Raw genomic sequence first — 21,047 nt, forward strand, 5'->3', positions numbered from 1 at the left:
GGTAAAATTATAACTGATTTTTTCTATTAATTTTTTGTCCTTCCTAAATTTTTATTACTGAGCCAAAAAATAGAAGTCTTTTCTGTAACAAGACAAGCAGACACTGAAACATCTTTAGGCAATATTGCATCCCTTTTAATAGTTGTGACTCATCAAGGGGTAATGAGTACAGATTTTTTTTCCTTGATACATAAAAATAGGATTGATAGCACTTAAATTTTAATTAATGTAGGCTATACATTCTCACTAAGCAGATATTCTGTTCAACTAATTTAACTTTAATCATTACTGCAGATGCGGCCTAGATTTTTATGCCCATAAGAATTAAAAAAACAAAATTAACCAAATATAGTCTTATGAAAAATGTAAAGCTTGTGCACCTACAACTTGTAATTGTGTTTTTATTCGCAGATGGAGAATATCATTGGAACAATAAGGGATTCCAACCTGAAGCTGACACTTGCTTTTGGAATAGGAATGCATCATGCTGGGTTGCATGAAAGGGACCGAAAAACAGTAGAGGAACTATTTGTAAATTGTAAAATTCAGGTATTTTTTTTTTCATGAACAGACATTTAAAAGTGACTTGAAAAAAAAAAAAAGTGACTTGAAAGTTGTGTTTTAGTTAGATGTAAGATATTATCTTTTATTTTTTAGGTTCTTATTGCTACAAGTACATTAGCCTGGGGTGTAAACTTTCCAGCTCATTTAGTAATTATTAAGGGAACAGAATATTATGATGGAAAAACACGACGATATGTGGATTTTCCTATTACAGGTAATATTTTTAAATTTACAAATACATTAGACTTCTGTTTTAGTCTTAAGAATTTGAATTTGCATAAATTAAGGTTTAGAGAATTGGTCACATATGATGAGCAAATTGTAAATTTTTGTTTCCAGTAAAAATATAACTCAAAGTGTTAAGCCATTTTTATTTTTACTTATCTAATTTGTTAATGAATGTCAAAAGCACAATAATTTTTTTTTTTTAATTAAAAAGAGATTAGTACTGATTAGGAACTTTGCCGGTGGCTCAGACAGTAAAGCGTCTGCCTACAATGTGGGAGACCTGGGTTCAATCCCTGAGTTGGGAAGATCTCCTGGAGAAGGAAATGGCAACCCACTCCAGTATTCTTGCCTGTAAAATCCCATGGACGGAGGAACCTGGGAGGCTACAGTCCATGGGGTCGCAAAGAGTTGGACACGACTGAGTGACATTTACTTTACTAGTAGCTATTAGTGACTTTCAGTGTCTGTGTGTGTTGTTCAGTCCTGTCCAACTCTTTGCTACCCCATGGACTGTAGCCCGCCAAGCTCTTCTTTCCGTGGAATTCTCCAGGCAAGAATGCTGGCATGGATAGCCATTCCCTTCTTTGGGGGTCTTCCTGACCCAGGTATCAAACCTGGGTCTCCTGCATTGTAGGCAGATTCTTTATCGTCTGAGCCACCAAGGAACCCCCATAAATTATAATTAAATATTATGTTTAATTTTAAATCTCCTTCAATAGACATGATTGTTTCCATACGATTTCTAGAACCAAAGCACTTGTTGCTATAATTCATATAAGTCAAGTAACATATTTTAAAACCTGATAGAATATTTTCAGTAAGTTTTGAACAGGGTGATATACCAAATGGATATTTTAACTCAGTTAATGTATAGAAGACCTATATCATTTCTCAGTAATAATTTACATCAGAGACTCCTGCAGTGTAAAAGAAAAATTTTATACAGTGGGTGAGTTGAGGATGAGGCCTAAATGGATCCATTACCATAGGTAAAAATAATCAAATTACCCTGCTAAAGAGGTTTTTCTATGTGTTTTATTTTTCTTTTATTTGATTATAGTAGTTATAACTCTTAAATATCATTTGTTAAACATTTAACTAAAGGAATTTAGTTTAACTAAATTTAACTAAAAGATCTTTGATCTTTCTTACTTTTACATACACCGCAAGGCTCTTCTGAGGACTCAGTTTTCTGTCTTAGTGAATTAGTTATTAAATTATTAGAGAACTCTATAGTAGGCATAAGAGAGCATCCCTTGTCTTAAAATACTCTTTCTTATTTTCTGGTATTGTAGAAGCATGCCATAATCTGTCAATATTTTTTGTGCTACATGCCACATTACAAAATAACTCTTGTCCTCTTTTTTATAGATGTACTCCAGATGATGGGGCGTGCTGGGAGGCCTCAGTTTGATGACCAAGGCAAAGCTGTAATTCTGGTTCATGACATAAAGAAAGACTTTTACAAAAAGTTTCTTTATGAACCTTTCCCAGTAGAATCAAGGTAAATTTTGCTGTAAATTAATTTAAATGGATTATGTCTTAGCAGGTTGATGTTATTGTGCTTATATTTTATTAGGTAAAAATCAATAAAACTTGTAGTTCAGAAAAATTATTTGAAGTGAAACAATAGATTTATCACAATAAGACAACATTAAATTATAATTTTCACTGAAAAACAAAGCTGTTTAAAAGAAGCAGTGAAGTACTTTGTTCAGTCATGTTGACTCTGGAGCCAGAACACTTAGGTTCATACCTGAGGTCTCCACCACTTATTTGCTATCATCCCTTTGACAAAATGGACAATGCAAAGAAATAGAGGAAAACAATAGAATGGGAAAGACTAGAGATCGCTTCAGGTAAATTAGAGATACCAAGGGAACATTTCATGCAAAGATGGGCATGATAAAGGACAGAAACCGTGTGGACCTAACAGAATCAGAAGATATTGAGAAGAGGTGGCAAGAATATACAGAAGAGCTATTCAAAAAAAGATCTTAATGATGGCAGAAAGCAGAGGAACTAAAGAGCCTCTTGATGAAAGTGAAAGAGGTGAGTAGAAAAGCTGTCTTAAAACTCAACATTCAAAAAATTAAGATCATGGCATCCAGTCCTATCACTTCATGGCAAATAGATGGGGAAACAATGAAAACAGTGACAGACTTTATTTTCTTGGGCTCTAAAATCACTGCAGATGGTGACTGCAGCCATGAAATTAAAAGACGCTTGCTCCTTGGAAGAAAAGCTATGGCAAACCTAAATTACGTATTAAAAGCAGAGACATTACTTTGCTGACAAAGGTCCATCTAGTCAAAGCTATAGTTTTTCCAGGAGTCATGTGTGGATGTGAGAGTTAGGCCATAAAGAAGGCTGAGGGCCAAAAAATTAATGCTTCTGAACTGTGGCATTGGAGAAGAATCTTGGGAGTCACTTGGACTGCAAGAAGATCAAACCAGTTAATCCTAAAGGAAATCAGTCCTGAATATTCACTGAAGGGACTGATGCTGAAGCTGAAGTTCCAGTACTTTCACCACATGATGTGAACAGCCAACTCATTGCAAAAGACCCTGATGCTGGGAAAGATTGAAGGCAGGAGGAGAAGAGGATGACAAATGGTTGGATGGCATCAGCAACTCAATGGACATTAGTTTGATGAAGCTCTGGGAGATGGTGAAGGACAGGACAGTCTGGTGTGTTGCAGTCCACGGGATCACAAAGAGTCAGACATAACTGAGCGACTGAACAACAACTTTGACAAACTCTTTGCTCATTTCTCAGCAAAAAATAATCTTTTCTCTGTCAGATTTGTACATTTTCATTCTTAACATATATCACTTGCTACTTTTTATCACTGTCTTCTTAATATACTGAACTTCATTTACTGTATTCTAAATGCAAAGGATAAAACACATTTCTCATTTATACTGTAAACAGTTATTGAGATTTTTTTACTGTGTTAGAATTTCTACTAATGTTCACTTTTTTAATTTGGAAAATATAAAAATATTTAATATGTGGGACATAGCTTATCCTGTGCTAAGAGAAAATTTATGATCATAAATATATATTTTAAAAGAAAGAGGAAAAATGAAGTATCTGAATATCCATCTCAAGAATTTGCAAAAAAATTAGCAAATTGAACTCAAAGGAGAAGATAGATAAGAAAGAATTAATGAATTAAAACCAAACATACATTACAAAAAAGCATCAGCAAAGCCAAAAGTTTATCAATAATATTGATAAACCTTTAGTCTGGTCAAGAAGAAAGAGAGAAGGAACAACACAATATCAGGAATCAAAAGATATAAAAAAATTTTAAATAAAAATATTATGAAAAAATTTATGCAGATTTTTAAATTTTATATCAAATGGTGAAATTCTTTTTTAAAAAAGCTTACTAAAACTGACACAAAAAGAAATAGAAAATTTAAATAGTCTATCAAAGCAATTATATCTGAAATTTAAAATCATTCCACAAAGAAATTTTCTGATCCAAACATTTCACTAGTGAATTCTTTACAGCATTTAAGGAAGAAATTGAACATGAACTCTTTTCTGCTCTATAATAGTAGAAAAGATAGGAATATTGGCCAACTTACTTTATGAGATTAGAATAACCTTAATACCAAAACCTGATAAATTTAGCAGAAGGGAAGGTAACAGAGCTGTGTCTCTCATGAATATAAATGTAGAAATCCTATATAAAACTTCAAATCAAATCTAGTAATGTATAGAAAGATAACATATTACAGCTAATTACAATATAAGTACAAAGGCTTATTACTTGAAAATACATGAATATAATTCACTGTATTAGCAGGAAAAACATGAGAAAAATTATATGATTATCTCAGATATTTTTAAAACTGTTTGATGAAATTCCACACCCATTCATAATAAGAACTGTTAGCCAACAAATATATAGGGAAATGTTCTTAATCTGATAGAGTATCTACTAAAAATCTACCTCAGATACCATAATCAAGGGTTAAATATTAAATGCTTTCTCTTAGAGACAGAAAATTATACAGGGATATTGCTTTCACCACTGCCAGTAATTAAGCATTGTGCTAGAGACCTAAGCCAGTACATTAAGGTAAAGAAAAGAAAAGTGAAAATACTTTTTGAGCAAGTTCAGTTCAGTTCAGTTCAGTCGCTCAGTCGTGTCCAACTCTTTGCGACCCCATGAATCGCAGCAGGCCAGGCCTCCCTGTCCATCACCAACTCCCGGAGTTCACTCAGACTCACGTCCATCGAGTCAGTGATGCCATCCAGCCATCTCATCCTCTGTCGTCCCCTTCTCCTCCTGCCCCCAATCCCTCCCAGCATCACAGTCTTTTCCAATGACTCAACTCTTCGCATGAGGTGGCCAAAGTACTGGAGTTTCAGCTTTAGCATCATTCCTTCCAAAGAAATCCCAGGGCTGATCTCCTTCAGAATGGACTGGTTGGATCTCCTTGCAGTCCAAGGGACTCTCAAGAGTCTTCTCCAACACCATAGTTCAAAAGCATCAATTCTTCAGCACTCAGCCTTCTTCACAGTCCAACTCTCACATCCACACATGACCACTGGAAAAACCATAGCCTTGACTAGACGAACCTTTGTTGGCAAAGTAATGTCTCTGCTTTTGAATATTCTCTCTAGGTTGGTCATAAATTTCCTTCCAAGGAGTAAGCGTCTTTTAATTTCATGGCTGTAGTCACCATCTGCAGTGATTTTGGAGCCCAAAAAAATAAAGTCTGACACTGTTTCCACTGTTTCCCCATCTATTTCCCATGAAGTGATGGGACCAGATGCCATGATCTTCGTTTTCTAAATGTTGAGCTTTAAGCCAACTTTTTCACTCTCCTCTTTCACTTTCATCAAGAGGCTTTTTAGTTCCTCTTCGCTTTCTGCCATAAGGGTGGTGTCATTTGCATATCTGAGGTCATTGATATTTCTCCCGGCAATCTTGATTCCAGCTTGTGTTTCTTCCAGTCCAGCATTTCTCATGATGTACTCTGCATCTGTTAAATAAGCGGGGTGACAATATACAGCCTTTATGTACTCGTTTTCCTATTTGGAACCAGTCTGTTGTTCCATGTTCAGTTCTAACTGTTGCTTCCTGACCTGCATATAAATTTCTCAAGAGGCAGATCAGGTGGTCTGGTATTCCCATCTCTTTCAGAATTTTCCACAATTTATTGTGATCCACACAGTCAAAGGCTTTGGCATAGTCAATAAAGCAGAAATAGATGTTTGTCTGGAACTCTCTTGCTTTTTCCGTGATCCAGCAGATGTTGGCAATTTGATCTCTGGTTCCTCTGCCTTTTCTAAAACCAGCTTGAACATCAGGAAGTGCACGGTTCACATATTGCTAAAGCCTGGCTTGGAGAATTTTGAGCATTACTTTACTAGCGTGTGAGATGAGTGCAATTGTGTGGTAGTTTGAGCATTCTTTGGCATTGTCTTTCTTTGGGATTGCAATGAAAACTGACCTTTTCCAGTCCTGTGGCCACTGCTGAGTTTTCCAAATTTGCTGGCATATTGAGTGTAGCACTTTCACAGCATCATCTTTCAGGATTTGAAATAGCTCAACTGGAATTCCATCACCTCCCCTAGCTTTGTTCGTAGTGATGCTTTCTAAGGCCCACTTGACTTCACATTCCAGGATGTCTGGCTCTAGGTCAGTGATCACACCATTGTGATTATCTGGGTCATGAAGATCTTTTTTGTACAGTTCTTCTGTGTATTCTTGCCATCTCTTCTTAATATCTTCTGCTTCTGTTAGGTCCATACCATTTCTGTCCTTTATCGAGCCCATCTTTGCATGAAATGTTCCCTTGGTATCTCTAATTTTCTTGAAGAGATCTCTACTCTTTCCCATTCTGTTGTTTTCCTCTATTTCTTTGCATTGATAGCTGAGGAAGGCTTTCTTATCTCTCCTTGCTATTCTTTGGAACTCTGCATTCAGATGCTTGTATCTTTCCTTTTCTCCTTTGCTTTTTGCTTCTCTTCTTTTCACAGCTATTTGTAAGGCCTCCCCAGACAGCCATTTTGCTTTTTTGCATTTCTTTTCCACGGGGATGGTCTTGATCCCTGTCTCCTGTACAATGCTACGAACCTCAGTCCATAGTTCATCAGGCACTCTATCTATCAGATCTAGGCCCTTAAATCTATTTCTCACTTCCACTGATTAATCATATGGGATTTGAATTAGGTCATACCTGAATGGTCTAGTGGTTTTCCCTACTTTCTTCAATTTCAGTCTGAATTTGGCAATAAGGAGTTCATGATCTGAGCCACAGTCAGCTCCCGGTCTTGTTTTTGCTGACTGTATAGAGCTTCTCCATCTTTGGCTGCAAAGAATATAATCAGTCTGATTTTGGTGTTGACCATCTGGTGATGTCCATGTACAGAGTCTTCTCTTGTGTTGTTGGAAGAGGGTGTTTGTTATGACCAGTGCATTTTCTTGGCAAAACTCTATTAGTCTTTGCCCTGCTTCATTCCATATTCCAAGGCCAAATTTGCCTGTGACCCCAGGTGTTTCTTGACTTCCTACTTTTGCATTCCAGTCCCCTATAATGAAAAGGACATCTTTTTTGGGTGTGTGTTCTAAAAGGTCTTGTAGGTCTTTGAGCAAGAGGAGTGACTAAAAAACACAAAAAGAAGACCTCTGGGACAGTAGGAATGCTTGATCTTGGCATTGGTTACACAGATGTGTTCACATTGTGAATATTACTTGAGTTGTATGTATATAGTTTATGTAATTTTTTTCTATATATACTTCAGTAAAAAATGGATTAAAAATTTAAATGTGCACATTGGATGTAATTTATCTTCTACAAAATATATATATAGAAGTTATATATTAACTTCTCTATTAATGGGCATTCAGAGTTTCTAGTTTTCTCTCTTATATATATTGCTGCAGTGAAGGGTTTTGCTTCCCTATCCTAACTTTTGAATGTTTCCCTAACAGGTGATAATGAAAAAGTAAAATTGCTGGATCATAGTGATTATTCACATAGATATTGCCAAATTGCCCTCCAAATTAGCTATACAGATATACACTCTGCCACTGATGACTGGAGAGGAATAAGGCAACTTTTTTTCATTCAGTTTATTATGACCTTTTCCTCATATCCTTAAAAACATCCTTGTGGAAGCTGTTTTTAATACTACATATTGTTCCATGTATCATAATTTACATGTTTTTATCCTTTATTGGACATTACTTCCCTTTTTTGTATTTTATATAAGAAACTGAAATGACCATATTGTTGTGCCAATATTTCAGTGCATCTGATCATCGCTATATTCCACACCACCTAGTACATTTATCTTATATGACTGAACTTAATATTCACTGAATTAATGAAGGGAATATCCTTGCTCCAACATAACTGTCCCCTATTTCCTACCAACTCTTCTACCATCTGCCTCAGTATTATTCTGTACTTACTCCAATGCCCTATAAGAAAATTCTGCTCTCCAAGGTGTGTCGTCTCTTGTCTACTCATAGGTTGGCTCTCATCTTCTTCTTGTAAAAGTTACTAGCTCCCTTCCTATCAGCCTGTGTTTATTTGCACCTAGCAATTCATTTCGCCAAGATTATATACAAAGTATATAAATTACAGGAAACACATTTGTCCTATATCTTGGAACATCAAATTTGAGTCTTGACTATGTGTTCAAGTGTTTTTCATTTAATTTTCATTTATGTTTCCCATGTCTTATTCACTCTGTAGTTTATTAGGAGTGCTGTCTGACCATTTAAATGCAGAGATTGCTGGTGGTACAATAACATCTAAGCAAGATGCAATGGATTATATTACCTGGACTTACTTTTTCCGTCGTCTTATCATGAACCCCAGGTAAGCACAGGACTATTATTTATCTTTGTTGTTCTTCTCTAAAGATCCTTTTTGTATTTAAAATATCACCTGTCTGTGGAAGACCCAAAATATTTCACTCCATCTGCTCTCCATTAAGTATAGTCTCATTTCTCCACCAACCTTCTGAATGTTGTCACGTGGACTTCCTACCATCATTTCAAATTCAACATGCCTAAAACTGAATTAATCATATCTAAAAACTTTGCTCAAATCTCACTTTCTTGGTCAGAAATTAAATATATTGTTTTGGAAATGGAAAGTAGATATGGTTTTCTTAGTAGACATAGGATAAGTGGTGGCATTTGAACAAAGACTTGAAAGAGGTGAGAAGGTTGACCACATAAATATCTAGTGAACAGCATTTCAGGCCAGGGGGACAGGAGAGGTTCTAAGACAGACATGTCTGGTGTGATGAAGGTGCAGCAAGAAGAAGATATAGCTAAAGTGGAATAAGTGGGGGGTGTGGAGAGTAGTAGGAGATGAGGTTGGGGATTGTGGGTGGGTGGTCAGTGGTCTTATTTGTCTTATGAGGCCTTCGGCACCCATGTAAGAACTTTGATTTCTATTCTGGGTGAAATGAGAACCTTTGTCGGGTTTTTGATCAGAGGACTGACAGTATCTCTCATATCATAAAGAAGGCCAATTATAATCATAAATGTTATAAATAATTTGAACTTCCCTGTTGAAAGGTAGAAATTCTCAGATTTATTTTTTAAATATCACTAAAAAAAATTTTAACATTTCAAATCAAGAGAAAGGGCCCAAATAAAGTTAACAATTTGCATATTTTACTTATCTGCTATAGTCATGCTCTGCACTTTTCTTTCTAATTGGCCCTAATATCTTTTTATTGTTGTCTGTGTTAAAAGCCCCTATCCACAAAGCCAGAGCAAAGAAAGGCACAGGAAATTGGTACACTTTTTCCACTTGCTTTTAGTTCTAGTAAAAGTTTTAAGAAGGCTAAAATCATTGTCTCAAATGAAGAGCTTGTATTATGTATTTAATATATACTTCATACTTCATGTCATTCAGTGCCATAAACTGAGATTTGACTTTTCTTTGGGTGGGAGGGGCTTGTATACACACTTGTGTGCATGCATGTATGTGTGACAAGGAGAAACTGAAGTTTACTTAAAAATTGAAAGAGCAAGCACCACTCCTGAAATACAGTCACATATAGATAAATAAATATGTCCCAATTCTCCAACCCTCTTCATTTATTCATATTACTGTAAAGTGTCCACACCATACCACCACCCAAAATAAAATTTATGTTGAGAAAGATTTCAGTTCCTGGGTTGTTCTCTGTATGTCTTTGTATATTTTTATGTTTTGATATGCATGTGTGTATATATGCAAATATATGTAAATACATATAAAGATATATATTTATAAGATTAAATATATATGTAGATACAGATATATGTATAAATTAGTTTGTTTATATATAAACACATGTATTGGTGCATCATGAAATATAATATATTTCAAATTGAGTTCTGGATTCAATTTGTATGTTCAATTTTACTCTCTGTTTTCCCCTGAGAAAGCTTCTAAATATTTCTAGGGGGAAAAAATGTTGTGGTAGTTTCAGCTGTCCCTGTAACCACTTCCATTATTTGTGTCATTATTACTGCTGCATAATCTGAACATAAAAAAGCATGATGCTGTAACAAATGACTTCCCAGTACTGACAGTTATAGCAGCAGCATTTCTATACTGATGAAAAATTTCCCAGCGAGATCTCTGGCCAGGTTTACATAAACCAAACAGGAAATGACTGCCACTATTCACATTAAATCCAAACTGTTTGGTGTGACTTTATCTATGTTTTACATTACAATAAAATCTCTCTTTTTCAGCTGGTAAACTTTCATTCTTTTTAAGGTTGGAAAAGATAACAAGGTTTCGTGTGAGGTATTCTTGTTTATCTTTTGATAAGATCTTTTAAAGTTAATTTTTTTAAGCTTGTTTTACTTTTTGATCCTTTAAATGTAATCAACTTTGTAAAATTTTATGATAGGGAGAGGTTTGTTTAAACTTTTTCCCAGTGGACTGCTAATAGAAGTAGCCTGTCTAGCCCATGTGCTGGATGCTGTCAGTATCAAACTGCCTTTGACTTTCACACCTCTCAGGGGACTAGTAATTGTTGTGTTCAAACAGCCTGTAATTGTGATCCCGCTGGCTTTCTCAGTACGCTTCTGGCTATTAGAATCATTAAACAACTCAGCACCTGTTAACAGCATTGTAAATATTCAACCCTGCTTGTGTGCAGGTTGAGTCCAATATAGAGAAATCTTACAGAGCTCAGCCTCGTAAATTACAGCCTCTGACAAGTCAATTATTGTGAAACTGGGTTTCTCTGTGAAATAAATGAAATACCATGCTGACAAAAAAGGTAGGCTGTCTGTTTATAGCAGAGAGAAGATAATGACTTGATGATTCAATGCAGTGAGCATGAAACTACATTGTATCCTTTATCCATAATTAAACAGTTGTATAATATTTCTGCTTTAATAACCAATAAATTATAAATTTTCTACTGTGGCAAGTGCAACATGAAAACAAACCTTTTTACTTAGCAGTTGCATGCTTTTTCAAGCTAGTAAAGTGATTATTAAAATTAATATGTAATTTTCAAGCTAAATGCTTATAATTATTTAGGCTAGAAATTGCATGGTTACTGAACGTTCACGTGTTAAAAGCAAAGGCCGTATAATGCTACTAATGAAGGTTATGTAAATATAAACTCCATCATTTATTCACAAAAAAGTGTCAGAATATACTCTCAAAATTTTATGGGATCTAAAAAATGGATATGAAAATTTTTATATAACCTTAGACTCTCAATAAAAATATTAACAAAGAGTAATAATACTTGATATAGATCCGTGAAGTCATCACTAGCAAAACTAGATGCATTTTACTATTTGTGTTGGCTACATAGGAGAAAAGTTTTTACTATTATATTCAACAATGTAATATTTAAACTAGTACTGTGTTTCTAAAGTTGTCACTTTTAAAAAATAAAGTTAATCACTTACATGTGCCAGAATATCTGAAGAAAACAATTTTAGGGATTTTGAAAATTCTTGATAACCCCCCAGATGTAGTAAGGACAAAAGTTTCAATACTGAATGTATTGAATGTCAGTTCAATTACTTAAATAGAGTTTTTCATTTCTACTCTTATGCAGGTCAATAATGTTGATGAGCACATTGGAAAAGAACAGCTATATTAAGAAATTTATGAATGGAAGCTTTTTAAGTTATTCTGCTCCAAAAATGCTGTTAGTTTTTAGCAAGTTAGATTATTAATAATATTTTACTGTAGTCATTAGATAATTTGTTGGAGTCTCAGAGTCATGATTTTACTTGAATTTTTTTTTGCAACTCATTGTAAATGTTTAAAACATGTTTATCCTGACTCTACTTTATCTGAATAAATGCCACAAAGTAGTTTAAACTATTTTCCAATAGATTTGAATAAACAAACTTCAGATGAGATTTTAGCCCATCACAATATGTCTTATAAATACATAAAATAGTGAATAAAATAAATAATTTAAAAAGAATCTATCATTTTTAGAGATGTTTTTATCATTAATAGTTTTAAGTATTATTTTTAAGTGTACCAAATTCATTAAAAATTAATTAAAATTAAAATTCATTAAAGCATAATATGGTAAAGTTGACATTCCAGTTATATTTATATGGGAATGTCTGTGATTATCTGTAGCAGCAACCATGAGATTTTTTTTGTTTTCTAATAGCCTAATAAACTTATAGATGAAATGGAATCACGACTTTTCATTTTTCATGGTAGTATTATTTTCACAATGTCTTCTTTCTGTAATTTTAATTGCATAAAGAATAGCTTGATTTGTGTTCTGCAAATAGTACTACTTATTCAGTGTCCTGGACACATTTTCACTAGTTTTCGTCCAGTTAGATACAACTTTATCAATGTTGTATTAGTCCAGACAGCTGACAAAAGTATTGGAAATTTTATAGGCTTAGCAAGCCAAAAGAATGTGAAATATAAAGTCAGCGCTTGCATTGCACAAAGTCTGGCTGATAAATTTCATTTGTTGGGAAAAATATAAAAGATAAAAAATATTGTTAATAATTTGAAACAGCTTTGGGGATCTGTCTCTTTTATGGAACCTTGAATGTCCAGAATTTTTATTTTTACCTCTAATGCAGTATAAATTATTCTAACTATATGCTTCTCAGTCATAATTCAGAATAAAGGAAGTATTTTCTAATAGTTTCTAATGCTGGTTTTTCACCTTCACATATGGCTGGTTACATTTTGGTTAAATTAACAGCACTGATCTAGCTGGTGTTTATCTGTTCATTGAAAAATATTGCTTCATTTGGGATTATGAAAAGAACTTTTCCAGGAAAGGCAATAATTTCTCTACAGACTAAAATTTAAACTATTTCTCTTTTATAAGAAAATCCTTAGCATTTAACTATGATTTAAATAAATAACCTATTATTAATCCATACTCAATGGAAACTCTCAAATTTGAGGGTACCTAAACATTTGGGCTAACTTCTCTTTCTAATGAAAATATATCCTGCCATGATTTAAATCCTGCTTTTTGTGTTTTTAAATAAATTTTTATAGTATTGACCCCAACTATTTCCCTTGGAAGAAAGAAAATCACCATACTTGGCAGGCCTTAAGGCCTCTCCCATTTGAGATTGTTAACACTTTCTTCCCCAGGTTCTGACTACCCCCTTCCTGCGGCTTCTGCTGCTAAGTCGCTTCAGTCATGTCCGACTCTGTGCGACCCCTTCCTAGTCCTGTACAGATGTTAAACCTTCTTGCTGGGGTTTCAGTATTGACAGTCTGTTCTCTGAGGCTTGTATCCTTGATTTGGATGGAGGTAGGGCATGTAATTCTCCACGCTGACTAGGGAACAGGATTCACCCAGCAGGAATTAGCGGTCTGCCATGACTGTGGGGATGGTCCCTCACCTCTTGGATCTTTTCCCAGGCATAGATTCCTAGTAATCTTAGGGATTTGCCAAAAACCTCTTGGAGTTACAGGGAAGAGCATTAAGGTGAATTGCATGTCCTTAAGTTTTTATGTAGAAGGTGTATAGAGCTGAACTTGTATGTTTTCTGTATAGGTAAGCATAGTTAGAATGCTTGTTAGCCTGAAGATGTTCCTTCTAATCTTTAGAATATTCCTTAAGGGAACAACAGTTGACTAAATTTCCTAAAAGAACTTATCTACTATCCAAATCAATAGTTATTTGAGTTTTTTAATGTTACTCCGGATGAGTTTTACATATAAAAGGGTATTATATGTTTATATGTAATAAGCTTCTTGCTGCTACTGAATCTAGTACATAGATTTAGTTTGCTGTAGATGCATAAACTGAAATAGTTTTAATGCTGGAAAATTAGTGTCTTTTTAATGTGTTGCTGAATTTTATCTGCTTATCCTTTATATTTTGAATGTATTGCCATTCTATCAGTATCAATAAACTCAAGTATGAGGATTTTGATCTGTAAGGTAGAAATGACAATTGCAGTTGCTTTATTTCTTTGATTTGCTATAAATGGATTTTTTTTTAGTTCTGAAAAGAACAAAGTGAAATTGAAGTGACAGTTTTAATAGGAAATATTTTGAAACAAATAATGACCTTGCTTGTTTTCTAGCTACTACAATTTGAGTGATGTGAGCCATGATTCTGTGAACAAGTTTCTGTCCAATCTGGTTGAGAAGTCTCTGGTTGAATTGGAACATTCCTATTGTATTGAAATTGGAGAGGTACGAGTGGGTCATATACATTCCAATTGAAAAGATTGCCCAGCTTTCTAACAATAGGGCTTTTGCTAACCATAGTCAAAAACTGTAATGAAATGTTGCGATAGCAACGGGCAGTATGAATTATTAACATTATGAACATATTTATTGTGCTTTCTATTTACATTACTTTATCTTTCTTCTGAAATAGGATAATCGGAGCATTGAGCCTCTGACATATGGCCGCATTGCCTCTTATTACTATTTGAAGCACCAAACAGTTAAAATGTTCAAGGAGCGTTTAAAACCTGAATGTGGGACTGAAGAATTGCTTTCAATTCTAAGTGTGAGTTTCATATTATTGCATTGTTTTTAATATAAAGGGATTATATTTTGTATGTGTTATACCTTCTCTTTTAATTTGAGTCTTAAACTGTTGCCTTCTAGTTCCTCTTGAAATTTGGCAGAAACTGTATGAAGTTCGTTGCTCTGTCAAAGATCACTACAAAGCAATATAACTGGGCCAGATTCCCCGTGGATAAGATGACCACGTAATTTATCATCCAAACTTGAGTCAGCCTGAGAATGGAATCTGGCACTATTAATATTTAAGCCGGGATAATAGTTATAAACTGGGCTGTCCTCAGCAGCCAGGTGATTACCCTATCCTTCATTGTAATAAGCTTTGTGAATTATAGTTGAAAGCTTTTCTTATTGCTTTTTTGAGGAATTCTATGGAATCCATGGTATTGCTGAAGTTTTTTAACATAAGGATCCACTTGATTAAGTTCTCTTAGAATTATTGCCAGAAAAGTTAACTCCTCCCATCCCCCCTTCCAAGAAAAAAATATACAGTCAGCTTTATCACATGGTAAAAAATTATACTCTGCTTATTTTGTTTTTTTTGCCAGGAAGCTGTGAACTAAATTTAATATTGAAGTTAAAATTACTATTAGCAGTATCTTCTTCACTTCTTTCCTGCATATTATATATGTATTATTTTTTTTCTTTGTTGACTTTATGTATAATAATTTACCATAAAACTTTGTTGGCATATTAATTGGGATCCAGGAGATAGTGAAGGATAGGGAAATCTGGCATGTTGCAGGTCATGCGGCCACAAAGAGTTGGACAGAACTTAGTGATTGAACAGCAGCAGCAAATATTATATTTTACCCCTCAGATATGTTGGTACTTTTTAAAAAAATTAAGACCCCTTGGACTATAATGTCTTTAAGGGCCTTCTCTTATAAAGTCACTGAGTCTGCTGTAGTTCACTTATTATTAGCTTTTTTCCTACCTTTCCTATTGCTTTATCATTCTCAATAGGCATCAGTATCCTCACAATTTTCCAATTTTTCAGTGTTTTCCCTTTGAGAAACTAGTGTATAGCTTTCGTGTGTGTTATAGGGCCACATACAATGTAATGAGTCAGAAAATATTTGTTAATGAATTGATGGATGGGTGGATGGATCCTGTATAAATCAGTTTCCTATTGTTTGCTCTATAGAAATGAGAGGAGGATTAAGTATACAAGACAGCTATCAAAAAATTATATTTTGTCAAATTAACTCATTTCTGAGATAAGAATATTTTTTAATTAAGAATTTCTTTTAGATTTCTAAGAATGAGATGTTTTTATCATTTTCTAGACAGATTCATAAAAACAAAATTAGGAGAAAGACAGTAAAATGATGATTAATTTCAGCCAGCATCTTAAACTAGTATCTGTTAGATTTAAGAATATAATGTTTCTTTCATATTTACCTACATTAATGTATTTGCCTAATTTAGTATTTTAAAGTGCTTGGGATCATACAGTAATAGATAACACTTTTCATGTGCCAGACACTATTCTAAGAACTTCACATTGACAAACATTTAATCCTAACAGCAGTCACTAATTTGATATTGATAAAATCCCATTATTATTCATGTTTTAAGGATTAACCAACTTGTCCAGGGTTGCACATCCGGTGAGTAGTTCGCAGTCTAGCACCTTAGTATAAGTTCTTAACCACTACCCTGTTCTGCCTCTCCTGTGTGTGTGTGTATGTCTCTCTCACACACACACACAGAGTGAGGTGGAAAATACTGAGGTGGGAGGTCTAAAGTAGATCATGTTAAGACTAGGTGCATATTGTTTTTGTAAAGATTTGTGAATACCATACACCTGTTACATTCTGTATCCTCCTGTGAATACCATATACCTGTTACATTTTGTATCCTCTTCCACCCACTATTTGTGCATGCCTGCTTAGTTGCTTCAGTTGTATCCACCAGTTTGCGACCCCATGGACTGTAGCCTGCCAGATTTCTCTATGGGATTCTTCAGGCAAGAATACTGGAGTGGGTTGACCTGCCCTCCTCCAGGAGATCTTCCTGATCCAGGGATCAAACCACCTACTACAGAAGCCCACAAATGTATATAGTACCAAGGGAATTCAATCATTTTTCTCTTTTGTCTTTTACATAAAAAGACATTGATCAAAACAAGTGGTCTGTTCACATCCTTTCAGCATCCTTTTTCTTTCCAGTATCACACTGCCTAAAATGACTTATGCTAATCTCCTGATACAGCTTTATTAAAATAGAGTCAACTCTTTTGTGAATAATAAGAAAAACGAATCATCTGCAAATGTATTTAAAGTAAACTACAGTATATTTACATAGATATTGTTCAGCAAGCCCCCTTAATGATTTCCACAGCAACAATGATCTAATGTCTTCATCCTATGGTATTTGATCCAGGAAACTCTCAGCTTCTGCTCAGTAGTATCTAACTAAGTCTGTAATATTTAAGTGAGCCCTCTTTTTAAGTGAGGATGTTGGGGCATTAGGAGTGTAGGACTCAAATGTAGGAAAAGGAGATCTGTAGGTACCGCTTTTTTGCTTGCTAATTTCTTGTTTAAAAACCATATGTACACAAGAACGTAAGTATAACAGAGAAACATTAAATAATAAATCAGGACTGTGTTTGAAGTAATTATAATGCAATTTCTAGAAATCATTCTTTCAATGAGAAGTGTTTTTAAATATTATTCTGTGGCCACACCTGAGATTCCTAAGTGAGTCTCAGCATAGCTTCATTATCATCTCTGCTCTCACTTCCAAAACTGCATATTAATCTCCTTGAGGTTTTGAAACAAGGAGAAAGAAGTGGTCAAGCGGAACTATAGAGGAGGGTATGACAAACACAGGAAGGCAAAGAAAAACAGCGTGTGTGAAAGTCCTCTTGTCTACCAGCACTGTTTTTGTTTTTATAGTGTTTAATAATGTCACCTTATGTTTTGAACAACACAGTATTGTAATGTATTTGCTGTCAGCGTCTCCTTTAACTTAGATACAGTCACTAAAGTTTCTAAAGTCATTTTCAAACTTTTTTATTTTTAAAATTTAATTATTTTTAAGAGGAATTTTTAGTATTCCTGAAAAGATCACAACTGAAAAGCTTCTATTCTCTTGGGCATTACTTTGAATTCACTGTAACATTTTCATCAGTTTAACTTTGGCAGTGCATAAAGTTTTCTCATTTTTTAGGCTACATATTATATTTAACTTTCGGTTAAATTACATGCAGAAATTATGTTCATTAAGATTTTTATTTTAGGTGTTCTAATTATGTTCCAATGTGATTATTGTTGGTGCAGAGAAAACAAACTAGAAGGTAACAATAGAATGAAAAAAGAATATTAAAACATTCATTGACTTTTACCAGGCATTTAAAAACACATGAACCCTGATATCTCAGTTGGTAAAATACCCACCTGCAATGCAGGAGACCCTGGTTCGATTCCTGGGTCTGGAGATCTGGAGAAGGAATAGGCTGCCCACTCCAGTATTCTTGGGCTTCCCTTGTGGCTCAGCTGGTAAAGAATCCACCTGCAATGCAGGAGACCTGGTTCAATCCCTGGGTTGGGAAGGTCCCACTGTTCTGGCCTGGAGAATTCCATGGACTGTGTAGTTCATGGGGTTGCAAAGAGTTGGACATGACTGAGCAACTTTCATTTCTGGAGAAGGGAATGGCAATCTACTCCAGTATTCTTGCCTAGAGAATTCCACAGACAGAGAAGCCTGGCGGGCTGTAGTCCATGGGATCGCAGAGAGTCAGATGTGACTGAGCAACTACATTTTCACACTTTCACAATTTTATTGCCAGTAGTTTTTCTTTAAAAACTAAAAAGAGAAAGCCATAGAAGCAGGTCATTTCATGGTATGCTTCCTTTCACAGTGTTTTTGGCCCTTAAAATTTCCCTCTACCACAGTGTTCCGTAGCAAAAAGTCGTCAGATTTGGTTAAAAAAAAATCCCTAACATTAGGTACATGTGTACCCTGTCTTCTGAATTCTGTCCTTTTTGTCCTTTTCCTCTGTCAGTAGGCTAGTTAGGATCAGCCTGGTATTTTGCAGAATAGCATTTACTATATTGACAATATCACCCTTTTGACAAAGGATGAGTTTAAAAAAATGAAAACTAAACTCTATTTTAAGCACGTGATGAAGTATGTATAATTTGGATGTTTGTCTTTAATATTTTACTCTATTCAAGTCCATATTAAACTCCATCAGTCACATTTCTACCCACAGACTATGTATTGATTCATCTAAGAAATACTTATTTGATGCCTATAATGTATAACGCTCTTTCTAGGGGCATGAGATAGAATAGTGAACATTCGTGACAAACTCTGTGTATGTGTGTATTAATATACAGATAAACTATGGGCATGGTAATAAACTATGAAAGACTTAGGTGTTGCTCCTGACTGAGGTCCCCAGCAAATGTGCTACTCAAAGAATCACAGCAAAATATTCTCCACCATGAAAAAGAGTCTCTAAAAACAAAATAGGATACGGTATTCTTCCTTCAAGTTAATCTTTCCTGTGCATAAGATTTGCTATATACGTTTCTGCTGGCCACACATCAAAATAACATCATTCAAAAGAATGGGCCCAGGAGAGCTGCTCCAATGATGAAAAGTATATTATTGGAGCATTTCAATCTAAAGAGGTAAAGGCTTTGAATCAGTTAACAGATATTAAAATCATGAACTGTAAGAATAGATTGTGAACACAGGTAACTTTCATAATTAATAGGAAGCTCCATCTGATCCTGCAGGTAATAAACTCAGAGAATTTATTACTTCACTTGACAAATATAATGTAGGCCAAAAATATATAGATTCAAAAAGGACTAGAAAATATTTACAAATGATAAAACTACTAACAGAACTAAAAGAGAAAATGGAATTTTGCGTATCATATTTGGTATGGTAGATGCTGATCATTCTGTTTCAGAAAAGGCAAGGATGAGGCTTAGATGAAAATGTATCATCTATATGGTATTTTTCTCTGGGTTCACCAGATACTTGGACTATTTTTTATCCTTCAGAATATATGGGGGTGGTATTTGTTTCTCTGAATGTGACAGTCTGTTACACACTCAAGAACTAATTCCTGTTAATTATAACTTCATTAAATATAAATCTTTTGTTTTAGTCAACACCTAAACAGAAAACACTCCCACTAAAGTTTTTTTCTCTACTAACACCTCTTTTGAAAATCCCATTTTCACCTATCTTCTTCCTAAAAAATTGAGCTGTTTTCTGGCTTACATTTTTAGTTGTCATTGTCTTTTTCTTTTTTTGTCTTTAAATGATAATAAAATATTCTATAAAGAGTAAAGATAGTAAAAATAGTAAAATAATCTAGGTGTAAAACTGAAGATTATATTGAGACCATTTCTCTTCACTTATTCTATGATAGCAACCCATTTATTTGAATCTTGTCTTTTCAATATATTCATTAAACAATTATACCAACTACCTTTTGTAAAGCGCCTACAACATGCCAGGCATTTAATATACATTATTTATAATACTCAAACACTTCATGGTAAATGTTAATATTATGTAGAGAATACTACTGATGTTTGATGAGGATATTTTAAGTTTCCCCAGGTTTTATATGAAGTAGCTGTTTAGAACTCTTTTCCCTGCTCCTTACTTCCTCTCTTAGACATAATTTATCCTTATTCTATGATTTAATTCCAACTGTAAAAAAATTTTAAGTACTGAAATGTGATGGTAGATACTTTTTAAAAGTCAGTTAAGAAGCAGAATTACTTTTAAAATTATGTGTGACCTTGTAACGTAGACTTACAGGTTTTAAACACAGGTGTTAATTACTGGCAAAATAATTATTTCAACATTCTTTATTGAAAGTGTATATTTTAAGTTTTAAGCAATATGATGCTATTTGGAAAGGTTAGGTACTTTATAAGAACTCTTGCCAAGATTTTTTTCTAACACCATGAATTAATAAGCTTCATAATTAAGGCAGCTGCTTCACACTTCTATTGTTAACCAATGACATTACATCTGTCTTGCTCCATTGATGCCCTCCTCCTACTTATTGAAGCATTTAGCAGTTTTGGCAACAGGGATTACATGGCATGGAGTAAGTAGTCTAATTAGATATAAGTGAAAATCCTGAGGGAAAAGGACCTTTAAAAAGTAATTTGAAGAATCTCTTAATGATGTTGGCACTGACAGCCAAGTAGAGTAGAAAATGCCTGTCATCATGGCAAATAATGGATTGTGATTTGATATGTG

General features: G+C 34.3%; 1 protein-coding gene across 1 annotated transcript in view; it reads left to right on the forward strand.

Annotated features, from left to right (window-relative positions):
• The window catches only part of ASCC3 (activating signal cointegrator 1 complex subunit 3), a 334,203-nt gene that overhangs the window by 245,976 nt on the left and 67,180 nt on the right, over nt 1–21,047 (forward strand). Inside the window, exons 31-36 of the mRNA XM_027551338.1 lie at nt 412–549; nt 658–778; nt 2,164–2,296; nt 8,523–8,648; nt 14,348–14,459; nt 14,647–14,781. Coding sequence (XP_027407139.1) covers nt 412–549; nt 658–778; nt 2,164–2,296; nt 8,523–8,648; nt 14,348–14,459; nt 14,647–14,781 — 765 coding nt within the window. The remainder of the gene's footprint in view (nt 1–411; nt 550–657; nt 779–2,163; nt 2,297–8,522; nt 8,649–14,347; nt 14,460–14,646; nt 14,782–21,047) is intronic.

This window comes from Bos indicus x Bos taurus, chromosome 9 (genome assembly GCF_003369695.1).
Source record: "Bos indicus x Bos taurus breed Angus x Brahman F1 hybrid chromosome 9, Bos_hybrid_MaternalHap_v2.0, whole genome shotgun sequence".
NCBI lineage: Eukaryota > Metazoa > Chordata > Mammalia > Artiodactyla > Bovidae > Bos > Bos indicus x Bos taurus.